The sequence below is a fragment of the Geosmithia morbida genome, assembly GCF_012550715.1.
Source record: "Geosmithia morbida isolate 1262 chromosome Unknown scaffold_9, whole genome shotgun sequence".
NCBI lineage: Eukaryota > Fungi > Ascomycota > Sordariomycetes > Hypocreales > Bionectriaceae > Geosmithia > Geosmithia morbida.
The window spans coordinates 700332-712881 of record NW_023336196.1 but is presented as its reverse complement, the minus strand read 5'-3'; the positions used below and the strand labels follow the sequence as shown (position 1 = coordinate 712881).

The following is a 12550-nucleotide window of genomic DNA, read 5'->3' as shown; positions in this document are numbered from 1 at the left end:
CCCCCCTTCCCCCCGGCCCCCCAGCAACATGTCCTCCAGCATGTCCTCCAGCATGTCCTGCAGCAAGCAGCACAGCAGCGGAGGAGCAGCACGGCAGCGACAAGGAGGAAATGGACCCGGAGATTGATTGCATCAGCTGACACGCAGGACGCCGGACGCGTGGCAACTCCAGGCTACTCTGCCATGCCCTCCAATTCTCCTTCAAGTCGATCGCCTACTACATCCGCCGCGCCACGCTCGTCAACCTGACCGGCCTCGCCGGGTCGTCCAACATCACGGGCGACGAGCAGAAGAAGCTCGACGTCATCTCCAACGACCTGTTCATCGAGGCGATGCGGTCCTGCGGCAAGGTGGCCCTGCTGGTGTCGGAGGAGGAGGACGAGATCATCTACTTCGGCGACGCCAAGGGCGCGCGGTACGCGGTGGCGTGCGACCCCATCGACGGCTCCTCCAACCTGGACGCCGGCGTCTCGGTCGGCACCATCTTCGCCATCCACAAGCTGCCCGAGGGCTCCGAGGGCAGGAAGGAGGACATCCTCAAGCCCGGCACCGAGCTGCTCGCCTCCGGCTTCACCATGTACGGCGCCTCGGCCCAGCTCGTCATGACGCTCAAGGGCGGCACCGTCAACGGCTTCACGCTCGACAATGGCATCGGCGAGTTCATCCTCTCCCACCCGAACATGCGCCTGCCCCGCTCGCGCGCCATCTACTCCGTCAACGAGGGCAACTCGCTCTACTGGGAGGACAAGACCAACGCCTACTTCGACTCCCTCAAGAAGCCCCAGAGCGACGGCGGGAAGCCCTACAGCGCCCGCTACATCGGCAGCATGGCCGCGGACGCCTACCGTACCCTCCTCTACGGCGGCATCTTCGCCTACCCCGCCGACAAGAAGAGCCCCAAGGGGAAGCTGCGTATCCTGTACGAGTGTGCGCCCATGGCCATGATCTTTGAGAATGGTAAGTCGATCCCTCGATGGCAGAAGGAGGAGGAGGAGGAGGCGACACGGCATCCTACACGTATCCCGCACCCATCCTAACAGTTGAGATAGCCGGTGGTCAGGCCGTCGACAGCAACATGAGGCGCATGCTCGAAGTCACACCCGAGCACATCCACGACCGTTCCGGCATCTACATGGGTAGCTATGATGAGATCGAAAAGGTCAAGGCCCATCACAAATAATCGACGTCGAGGGAGAGAACCGAGGCGATATTGCGCGAGGGGCATTATTTCCTGTACATGTATTGTGATGGCCATCCGTGTCTGCACTCGTCCTTACTGATCTCGGCTCGTCTCGTCTGCGGATGCTAATCACGGGAGATGCCGGCAATACGATTAGGCAACGGTCAATCAAGAAGAAGAAGAATACAGGAAAAAAAAAAAACTAAAACATTCTGGAGTAAGCTTTTCTGCATGCCTGTCTCTTGGCCAAAACCCATACCCGAGGGGAGGGCAAGTATTCTGGAGAAGGGTGCGCGAATGAGGACGAGCAAGATGGACTTGATAGTTTCAATGATTCCATCTGCCAAGGATAGCCATGCCGCTTTCCGAGAAAGCATCGTGATGACTATCATGGTATTATGGTTATCATGACTATTACTACCCCACCCATTTTCCCCCTTGGATTGTGAAAGTTTTGTAAACTTAGGTTGTAAAGTTTGAGAAGAGTCGCGATATTTAATTTCCATCTTCGGCTTACTGTAGAATCTGTTTGCTCCTCATGAGCCTTGAAACGAGGGAAAACTATTCAATACATCATATTAGCTAGCGCCCGTGGTACCGGGAACATGACGACGGCAAAGGGCTGACGGCAGATCATCTCGTGACTCGTCTCCAGGGGATGAGAAGACTGGGCCTCTCTGTGTGTCTGGAAACTCAAGGGATCGTCGCATCGCATGTTGTATATATCATGTGCTTCAGATAGATGTGCCGTAGGATCGTTCACGGTCTAGGCTCATTGCGCACTCTGCCTCTGTTGGCTGATCCCGTTATGGGTAAGAGGGGAAGGAAAGGTGAGGAGAGTCTCTGGTGCTTGTTCACGAAGAAGATGATGCTCGGTCGTTTTACGTGTATCAACCTTGCCAATCACCGCGCCTGATACCCCTTGACGTCCTCTTCTTTCCTGGCCTCGGCAGCGTAGAGAGCAGGTGGAAATCGCCGTCTTGTTGATCGAAGAAACTATCCGCTGTTACCGTCAGCATCACATTGTTTCTGTCAGAACCAATTTTGTGATTCAAAAGAAGAAGAAAGGAGGAAAGAAGGAAGGAAGGAAAGAAAGAAGAGAAGAGGAGGCCCGTTGAAAAAAAGAAAAGAAGAGAAAAAAGAAAGAAAGAAAAACTGACCTTCTCATCATGAAACCAAGACTCTTGACAGACGTCAGATCCAGCGAGGCTTTCCCACCATTCATATCCATCTCCCTCCCACGGTACGTAGGCTTAGGCCCTCCCCCCGGGGAATCCGCAACCCTCCGAACCTCTCCCTGTATTGCCTGCGCCCGTGTCTGTTCCTGTTTCTGCGCCTGATCCTTCTGGTCCCGACCCTGCCGCAGCGCAGACGTAGCCTCCCCACACGAGACCACTCCTTCTCCTCCCGTCAGGTCTACGACCGGGAATACCGTCCCTGGATGGCGTGATGACGCATCTGTGCAGTTGCATGCTGCCCTGGCCAGTATCATCATCGCGGCTCTCTCCGTCGTCTTCGTCGTCGTCGTCGTCCCGAACATGCCGACTCCCACCCCCTACGGGGATGTACACGCCGTCAAAGGCCGAGAGGTCCCATATCCCGTCGTCGTCGTCGTCGTCGTCATCCTCCTGGCCGGTGGCTGACTGCTGAGGTGCGAAGCCTGCGCCTCCGAGGGTGGAGGTGTCGTGGTGGCCGTGGAAGCGGGGCTGTGTTATCGACCTTGCTGATGTCTAGACGGGGAGATGCTGGTCCCGGCTCTGATGCTGTCGTCCATTTGCTGCCGATGGGAATCCCATCATCTATGAGAGATGCATCGTGTCATTGTTCCCGTATAAGACTGGTCAACCTATTCTCCAGAAACGGTCGCTGGTTGATGTGCGTGATGCAGCTAGCAGGGCTATAGTACATGCATGCTCGTGCGCAGGAGATGGGGGGGGTAGATGGTCCCTGAATGCGGTCACTTGGTGAATGATGACATCATGTAATGATATATGATTGATAATGCCAACTTTTCTTCCTCTTTTTCCTTTCCTTTTCTTTTCTTCTTCTTTTTTTTTTGCCAGCCGCACACGTTTTCCTTCCTCTTACCGACCTCCTCACAGCTCAACTCCTCCTTCAGCTAACTGACGAGACCAACTCCTAGCTATCTATACATGTATGGTGTACCCGTGCGTTGTCCGTGAGGTCTACCAGCAACGTATCATCAGCAACATCAGTAGCTTTACTCACCATCACCTGTCCTCCTCTTCCCCGTGAACGCGGCTCTGCTCCCGACTCTGCAACTCCCGCACCCACCACCGGGACGGCCAACTGCAACTTTTTGACAGAGACGGGTTGAAACGGACTCCGCTCCACCCATGCAATCTACCGCTGATACCATGTATTATGCCATGACAATTTGTTCTTGTTTATTATCATTATGATTATTAGTATTCCCGGTATATCCCGGACTTGAGTCGTATTATCCAACTCCACGGACCACTTAGTGGTATTACTGATACTACATGTACATGACCATCCCATCCCGTCTTCCGACATTCTCGAGCAATCACATACCTGGACATTGATACTCCGCCGTTTATCACCGTTGCCCCGCAAACTCCGTACTATACCAAATACCCCGTATTGATATGCTATGGAACTTCGGATTTACTAGGAATCAGCCCATTTCCCTCCCCGGCCGGGATTCCCCCCTCCCGAGAATTCATGTACGCTCGACTCGATAGAAAGTATCGAGTTGTTCCCTCTTTCGGCTCACGCCCCCACACACCCGCCAGACCCGGTGTAAGTCGGAAACAAGCGCGTTCTTGTAAACTCCGTCACAACATCTGCCATCCAGGTCCATCCGAGTCCGTCCGAGCATCTCATCCCGACGGGATACGGGTAGTACGGGGGGGAGGGGAGGGGAGGGAGGGGAGGGGTATAGCACGGACCCTCCCTCTACTGTGGAGTGCTAGCCGTGTGTGTTCTACATACACCGAGAGGGAGGGGGCTGTCCAAGTCCCTGCTGCTCCCAGATTCAGACTCTCGTCTCGCGTCTATCACGTCATCTGATGTTTTGCGGGTGACGGCAAGGTTGAGCCAGCATACGTAGACATACGGAGCAGATGGATCAATGGATCCGGCGGACTGTACAAGGTTGACCAAGTCAGAGAGAGGGGAATAATCTATCATGGATCCATTTGTAATGAGACAGAAGACACACATGGGAAAAGAAAAACACGTAAACCAGAAAGGAAAAAACAAAAAAAGGAGAAGAAAACAAGAAGAGTCTCTCGTTCCATCAAGATCTATCGCCAAACACCGTGCTTCCTAGAAGAGAAGGAGGAAAAAGAAACCTGATGATAGCAGGGAGGGAAGGGGGTATGGACCAGGCAAAACCAATGACAATGACCCAACCCGTTTCCCCGAGAAGCCAAACAAAAAAGAGAAAGAAAAAAAAGATTCCCAGATAAATCAAGAGAAGATACCATCGTATATATGTCAAATCCTCGTGTGTTCCCTCACACCCTTCCTCCCCAGGAATGCAAAAGAATATCGGGTATAAATGTCACCCAATGCGTATCACGCAAGAAAAAAAAAGAAAAGCAAGAAGAGAAGAGAAGTCCTTTTCGCTGAGCCCTCCTCCTCGTCCTCCTAATGCTGTGTGTAATGATCCTCATAAAGCCGTGCTTGAAATCGAGTAATAGTCGTGTGTGTGTATGTTTTTTTTTGTGGGTTTTTTTTTTTTTTTGCCTTTAGGTGAGGAGTGAAATGCATCTTACTCAGCTCTTCACTAGTTACCGTCGATACTACTGTTGTAGCTGGAAGGCTAGTAGCACTCCGGGGACTCGGGCATGGAGAGGGGCGTGTGGGGATACTCGTAGGCGTTGTCGGGGCAGTTGGTCAGGTCGAGGGTGTTGGAGAGGGGAGGAGTCTGATCAGGAAGAGGTGTCAGTCTTCTTCTTCTTCTCCTCCTTCTTCTTCTCGCTCAGAGAAGAGAAAACCAAAAAGGAAAAAAAAAAGAAAAAAAAAGAAAAAGAAAAAAAAAGCACAGTGGGACTCACGTTGAGGGGGTCGTAGCCGTTGGCGTGATTTCCGTAGCTGGCGGGTATGTGGATGGCATCCAGCCCGCCGCCCATCATGTGGTACGAAGCGTAGCTGTCGGCAAAGCCACCCTGGTCCGGGTCGGAGAAGCTGGCCATGGGGGCCATGGGCGGCGTTAGCGTGCTGCTCGAGGTGGAAGCGGACGTGGACGGTGGCGTGGTGGTCATCATGGCCGGAGCGGCCATGTAGTGCGGGCTGCTGACGGGCATGGCAGGGTAGGGTGACGGGATGCCGCCGCCGTAGGGCGAAACGTAGATGGAGGGGTCGGCGGGCGTGAAGCTGGGCGAGCCGTAGGCGGTATATCCGGCCGTCTCCATCATCGAGGGGGGAGGCGTGCCGGACTGGTCCCGCACGAAAATGGCCCCGTCGTACCAACTGGGCATGTCTGTGCTCTGGGGGGGAGGCGAGTACTGGTTCGGAGGCGGCGGCGGCTGCTGGAGCTGCTGGAGCTGCTGGAGCTGCTGCTGCTGCTGCTGCTGCTGGATGGCCCTCCTACCGGCGTTGGACCTCTTGGCCGTGCCGTTCCTGGCCTTGGTCGCATTCGACGACGACGACGACGACGACGACGACGAGGGGGAGGAGGATGAGGATGAAAGGTTCTTGCCGGTGCCGGGGCGGCCGCCGACGACGACGGTGCTGGAGCCGCCCTCCTCCTCGGCGGCCTCGTCGGGGGCCTTGGCAGCGTCCTCGGGGGAGCCGGCACGACGCTCGAGATCTTCGAGACGCCTCTTGAGCTTCTTGCCTGCACGTGAGAGTCAGAGGTCAGTCATCCGGTCTCACGCGCGCGCGCGCGCGGCAGTCAGTGCAGACGGGGAAGGGAGAGGAGGAGCTGACGTACGGTAGTTGCGCTGGGCAATGCGGTTCTGTATCCTCCTGCGCTCGGCGAGGTCGGAGATCTGAGTCCAGTCCTCGTCGGGGTTGGCGGAGGCGCTGAAGGCGCTGCTGGTTCCGTGGGCGTACTGGCGGGGGGGCGGGGGAGCGGGGTTGGCCGAGGGAGTCGGCTGGTTCAGGGCGAACTGGGTCTGATAGCTGAGAGGCATTCTGTTCCGGTCCTGCTGGGACTCCTGGTGGGACTGGTTCTGGTAGTTGCAGAAGCCCGTGGCGGTGTTGCGTTGACCCCAGGACATGTTTTTCTGTCTAGAATATCCGTCTTCGTCTGTCTCTCTGTCTCTCTCTCTCTCTCCTTGTTAAAGAGCTTATGATATAAGAGAACAAGAGATGATTGAGTAGGAAGCGCACGCATACACACACGCAGACAGAGAGAGAGAAAAGGTGGATTGCAGAGAGAAAACGGCTGTATGTCGATTCCTCGTGTATGAAGGAGAGGGGGGGGGGAGGAGGAGTAGAAGGAAGAGAAGAGGACAGGCAAGAGAGGTTGGTTGCTTATGATCCTCGTTATATAACGATCGGGGTGGAGAGGTAGAGAGACAAGTCTGATATGAGTCTGACCTGATGTTGAAGAGTCAGGTGGAAGAAGAAAGAAGAAGGAAGAGAAGAAGAAGACTTGCTGGTCAAAAAAAAAAAAAGTAGAAGAAAATAGGAAGATATTGGAGGGAAAACGAGGAGGTCCGGTTGGTTAAATAAAGATTCCCCCCAGCATCCTGTTATATGCAGGCGGAGAGAGAGAGAGCGAGAGAGAGAGCTGCCAACTACTGGCAGTGTTGGTAGCAGCTACAATGTTACAAGTCTACTGCACCCCATCAGCAAAGCATCCGACCTCGAGTGTGTGTGTGCGTGTGGGAGAGAGAGACAGAGAGAGCGACGAGAGAGCGCTTGGCGTGCAGTGCCGCAACATTGGGAGCAAGAGAAGGAGGGAGCAGGGGGGGGAGGGGGGGGGGGGGGGGGTAAAAAAAAAAAAAAAAAAAAAAAAAAAAAAATTTAAACAGGCGTCGGGGGGGGGGAGGGGGGGGGGGGGGGGGGGGGGGGGGGGGAGCGGGGGGGGGGGGGGGGTAGGTCAAAAAAAAAAAGATAAAATAAAATAAATAATTTAAACAGGCGTCGGCGGGTGTGTAGAGGAGGGGCGTGCGTCTTCCAAATGGACGGATACAAGTTAAAGGGAAAAATAACAACAAGAAGACAATGAAAAGAGCAGAAGAAATGTATGATCGGCTGGCATCTGTTGCAACGGCCGGGGGGGAGGGGGTGGGACAGGAAGGAGGAGGATAGGCAACCTGGCTCTTCTCTCTACTCTCTACTCTCTACTCTCTACTCTCTACTCTCTACTCTCTACTCTCTACTCTCTACTCTCTCTCTCTCTACTCTCTCTCTGCCCTCTCTACCAAGTTCACGCCCTCCCTCCCACATGGACTTGTGGGTCTAGAGTCCCCGATACGTACCGTCCTGACCGTTGTAATGTGTATTATAATCTGTACTTCATCACCTGTATAGCATCCCTCGTACTTTTTTTTTTTTGATTCGTCCCCAAGTTGGAGTTATTTTAGTCCCAATTCCCGCTTCCCCGTATTCCCCAGTGCTAGTGCTGTTCTGTATACAAGAGTCGATGTCCGTGAGAAGATATAAAAAGACGCAGTCGGAAAGTCAAAAGATGGACTCGAAGATGGGGGTGAAGGGGGGGGGGGGAGAGAGAGAAGCCAAACGAACGAGGCCCGCATATCTACTTGGACATCTTTCGTACGGATGAAGAAGAAGAAAATGACATGCGGAGTACATATGCTCCGTACACTCGGTCTATTAGAATCCGGACTAAATACTAAATTACATGGAATACTCCGCCAGTCGAGATATTCCTGAGTTTTGGTGTTCGGTCTACCCCCCTCCCCCCCTTAACTATGAACCCACAACCACTACTACCTCACTTTTTCGACTCCGTACTTGCTACGACGTCCGACTCCCTTGGTTGTTTCTTTTTTTTTTTTCCTATTCTATCCATTCTCATAAATCTGTTTTTTTCCTGTGCCTTCTATTTCCTTGTCCTACCTCTCCAGTCCTGATACACATCTTCCTTGCTGGGGAGAGTATGAGTACGAGTACACTCCATGCGCAACGGCCTACTCCGCATGTAAACTCCCCTCCTCCTCCCCTACCCCCCCCTCCTCACACCCCCTTGTTCACACCCTGCAATTTACGAGTACAGGTACACATTCAACTCTCCTTCTTCTGTGATGCAGCGCTCGGATATCGTGCGCAGCCAATCTGGCCCTATGGGTCAGCCCTGCTGCGCCGCTCACCAGAGGAGGTCCGCCATTTTCCCAGATCGACGTTACCCACCCCCCCCCCCTCTGTTTCGAGTCACCCAGGCGTGTTGATGAACCCGCTCCCCGTATAACTTGGATCTCCCCCTTTTCCCGCCTGTACTCGAGGGAAGGGGAGCGGAGAGGGGGGGGGGGGGGGGGGGGGGGGGGGGGGGGGGGGGGGGGGGGGGGGGGGGGGGGGGGGGGGGGGGGGGGGGGGGAGGGAGGTTGAAGGTACGGATTAGAACTACATGTACAAGTATCTCTGAAAGGGACGGTGGCGGCCGCCTCTATCTTTTCTTTTTTTTTCTTCCTCTTCTTCTCTTCTGTAATAGCTCACCCTTTTCTTTTTTTTTTTCCCTCCTGTTCCCCCTCCTGAGTTGTCAGTGTCAGTCGGAGAGCTTGTGGCTTGTTGCTTACTCGGCAGTCTCCAACGGTAGGGCTGGTGGGTGGAGAGGAGGATGGCTGAGCAGTCATCATCTAACAGCATCATGAATGGAGAACGGAAAGGGGGTTCGGAGGATGTTCTGACGTTCTAGCACTCGGGTGAAGATGTCGATCCCCGCAACCGGTTCTTTCTTCCTCTCCTCTTCTTTTCTTTTTTCTCTCTCCTCTCCTTTTCTTTTTCCCCCCCCTGACAGGCAGGCAGGCAGACAGGTAGATCATTGTTGATTCCCGCATTCTGTGTGTCATCTTGGAGAGGAGGGGGAGGGGAAGAGGAAGGAGAAGAGCGATAGCATGATGACGAAGAGAGAAAAGAAGAGGAAAAGAAATTGGACGCTCAGCAATGACTCCCAAGACTCGTGACAGGGTCGGATGCTACCCGACTCTGCACGTCGCACCTATGGGCTGGCAGCGACGCCTGCTGTCGAAGCACCGTGGAGAAGAGCAGTGTGCAGGCAAGAGGGACACACGGGCATCGACAGACATGTCGACGTTTGGTCGCCCTGTTCCCAGCTCATCCCAAGGGCCCGCCCCGTGTGTGTGCGTGCGTGCGTGCGTGTGTGTGTGTGTGTGTGTGCCTCATGCACTTCCACCCCGGTCCTGGATCGTCAAGCACGTGTCGCGGTATCATGATTTCAACAAGCCCGCTCTTTCTTGTCCGCCTCAGAGAGGTGACAAGTATCGATCCAAATTTCTTGGAAAGAAAGTTTTTTTACTCTATTCTCTCGCACGACGCCATGCCTTCCTACTCTTCCTACTCTTCCTACTCTTCCTACTCTTCCTACTCTTCCTACTCTTCCTACTCTTCCTACTCTTCCTCGCTACCCCTCTCTCGTCTCCTCTTCTCCCCTCGAACCAGCACTCCCATCGCCACCGGTGCTCACCTACTCGTGCAGATTGCCTCGTACCCCACCACATCGTTCCCCACCCCTGCCAATGGATATTAGCTGGGGACAAGTTGCGGTCCCGCTATAAGTTCAGAAAAGAAATTGACAGGGGGTGCGGAGCGGGGATGGCCCGGAAAATGGGTCTCTCTCTCTCTCTCTCTCTCTCTCTCTCTCTCTCTCCTCTTTCTCTCTCCTCTCTCCTCTCTGCGCGTTCATGTCGTACCGGTACTCTGTACATATACAGTAGCAGCGTCATATCTTGGGCAGGACACGTATATGTAGACGAATGACCTGCGCTGCTGTGAAGATGGGGAGAGGGGAGGGGTGCGTTTTAGTGTTGATTTGTAATGGCAGGCAGCATCCGGGGGGGAGAGGGGGGGGGGGTTTCTCTCCCGACACTTTGTTTTGCCATGCTTCCTTGGATGAATAATGGTCCTGCTGATTTGAAAGCAAGCGGACATGTAGAAGATTTCCCAGGAAAGAAACAGACAAGAGTAAAAATAGAAATAAAAATGAATAAGAGAAGAAAGAAAAAAGAAAAAGAAAAAGAAAAGGAAAAAAAGACGATGACAGATCTGGTTGACTGTTGGCTCGACACTTGCCTTGGAGCGCGACATGCAACCACATACAGTAATTGACTGCGTTGGCGGTTGTCGGGAGCGGGAGCGTCGATAGGCAGGCATATGCCATGTGCGATTTAGAGATATGCCTTGTACGGATTACAATTTACACATACCATGTACGCCTATACAGCCAGGGTATGACCAATCACGTACTTTTGCGCGGACCAAGTATACGACCAAGAAAGACATAATATACGTTATACATAAAACGGAAACATCGTCCTCGTACGAGGTCGGTCTTTTGAAAGAAGAATAAGTAGAATAGAACAGAGTAAGACGAAAGAGAAAAAGACAAGATCAGTGGGAAAAGAGACGTCTAAGCCACGGCCCCCATATATCCCCCCCCCCCCCCCCCTCCCCCCCCTGAAAACTAAAGAAGGAGAAGAAAGATTGACCCCAAATGTATATGATGTACACACAGCTGCACTGATATCACCATGATCATCAGAACAACAACGGTAACTATACATGCATTACTTGCAAAAAATAATAATAATTGAAAAATAATTAGAAAAGAAGAGAGAAAAAAGAAGAGAAAAGAAAAAGGGAAAAAAAAAAGTACCAGCAGCAAAACGTCTTCGTGGTGATTATGCAGGCTGAGCTAGAGGTTGAGGCTTCTACCCCCTCCCTCGTGGCACGGCAATAAGCCCATTGGACAAGGGTCCGGGGGTCACGACAGAATCCATAAATAGCTTCCTTGAACGCGAATCTACTCCGTACATCTCACCTCGCACGAGGTCCTTCCTTCGTAGCAATGCCGAACCCCCTACCCGGAATTATGGGGACCTTTTCTTATTATTTATCCATTCAATTCTCTATTTTATTTTTTTACCATCTACAGACTAATCTGTACACAGATCCTTGATGCCGGCCCCCGGGGGGGGTTGTCTTGCTTACACGGCAAACACCCTACCGTTATTCAGTATAAGGCGAGCAGAGGAGAGAGCTGCTGACAGGGTTCTGGTTCTGTCTCATGACAGGAGGAGAGGGTTGTGGAGGGTAGGCGTGTGTGTGCGTGCGTTCCGTCATCGTACCTTGGTGGTGGCCGTTGCCATAATACCGGAAGATGCCACCGGGAGCCACACCCTACCACCCGAGGATTGGAAAAAACGAGCGAGAACGGAAACAAGCGCGCGCACGCATACGCCAGGATAGCAAGAAGATGCATCCATCAGTCTAGCCAGTCTCACATCTCTCAACTTGCCGGGCTTGAAGGGGGGGACAGGAAATGACCTGCCTACCTCTCTGTACAGTCACCTCAGACCTCCCCACCCCAAGTCCCGCCCGTCAACTCCTCCCTACACAGCGCGGCAAATTGTGGCATGCGCTTCTCAGCCTTTCCCTCTTTCTTTTTTTTTTTTCTTTTCTTTTCTCTTTCAGCCTTATAGTCTCGGGATGGCAGTGGCATTCATGGAGGTCTATCGAAACGTATATCTACTAGTAATCCTGTGAATGGGATGGGAAGGATGACGACAACTAGCTATGAGAGGTGATGGCGTTCAAAAAGTTGGTCTACAGCACGACCGGCCGTGATGGCGGAATGAGATACTTGCGGAGGGAAAAAAGAGGCACTGAGCGATGAGAAGAGAGAAAGAGAGAAGATTGAAGACACAGCGCAATCAGTTACCCAATCCGGCAATCGATTCCATCTACATCAGAGCACCGCCACGTCTACAAGTACATGTAAAAACGTACGAGTATATAGATATATCGTATATCATGCATGTATGACAATCTCAAGATGATGAGAATGAAAGAAAGAAACCCCCAAACGCGGATCTATGATGTGATGTGGAAAACCCCCTTCGGCATCGCTTGACTTCGCCTCCTCTCTTTTTCTTCTCACCTCTTCCGCCCCCAACAAAAGGTTCCTATGGAACCATGTATACAAGAACAGGGAAATGCATCTGAAATGTATATATAGATAAATAAATAAGCAAGAATATTAAAAGATGAAAACATGGAAGGAAAAGAGAGAGAGAGAAAAAAGACCATGTATCTCTCCCGACGCATCCTTACTGCAGGGGACAATGTTCCCCGACAACATACATGAGAAAAAGAAAATGACAAAAAAAATCTGTCGTACGGAACTTACCAGATAGACAGAGGAGAGTAATCATTCCAATCATACCGTACAAT

The 12550-nt window shown here is 52.6% G+C and overlaps 2 protein-coding genes across 2 annotated transcripts in view; one reads left to right on the top strand and one right to left on the bottom strand.

The window, feature by feature from the left end:
* Positions 1-1180, top strand: part of GMORB2_7733 (fructose-1,6-bisphosphatase I) — a gene marked incomplete at both ends in the record, with an annotated part of 1347 nt that extends 167 nt beyond the window's left edge. Inside the window, 2 exons of the mRNA XM_035469698.1 lie at positions 173-957; positions 1050-1180. Coding sequence (XP_035320792.1) covers positions 173-957; positions 1050-1180 — 916 coding nt within the window. The remainder of the gene's footprint in view (positions 1-172; positions 958-1049) is intronic.
* A 3811-nt stretch (positions 1181-4991) lies between these two features.
* Positions 4992-10478, bottom strand: GMORB2_7732 (uncharacterized protein; the record flags this gene model as incomplete). The annotated part of the gene is made up of 5 exons (XM_035469697.1): positions 4992-5096; positions 5227-6008; positions 6105-6403; positions 9786-9831; positions 10418-10478. 5 exons carry the CDS (start codon positions 10476-10478, stop codon positions 4992-4994), a joined length of 1293 nt encoding a protein of 430 aa, XP_035320791.1.
* Positions 10479-12550: the final 2072 nt, after the last annotated feature.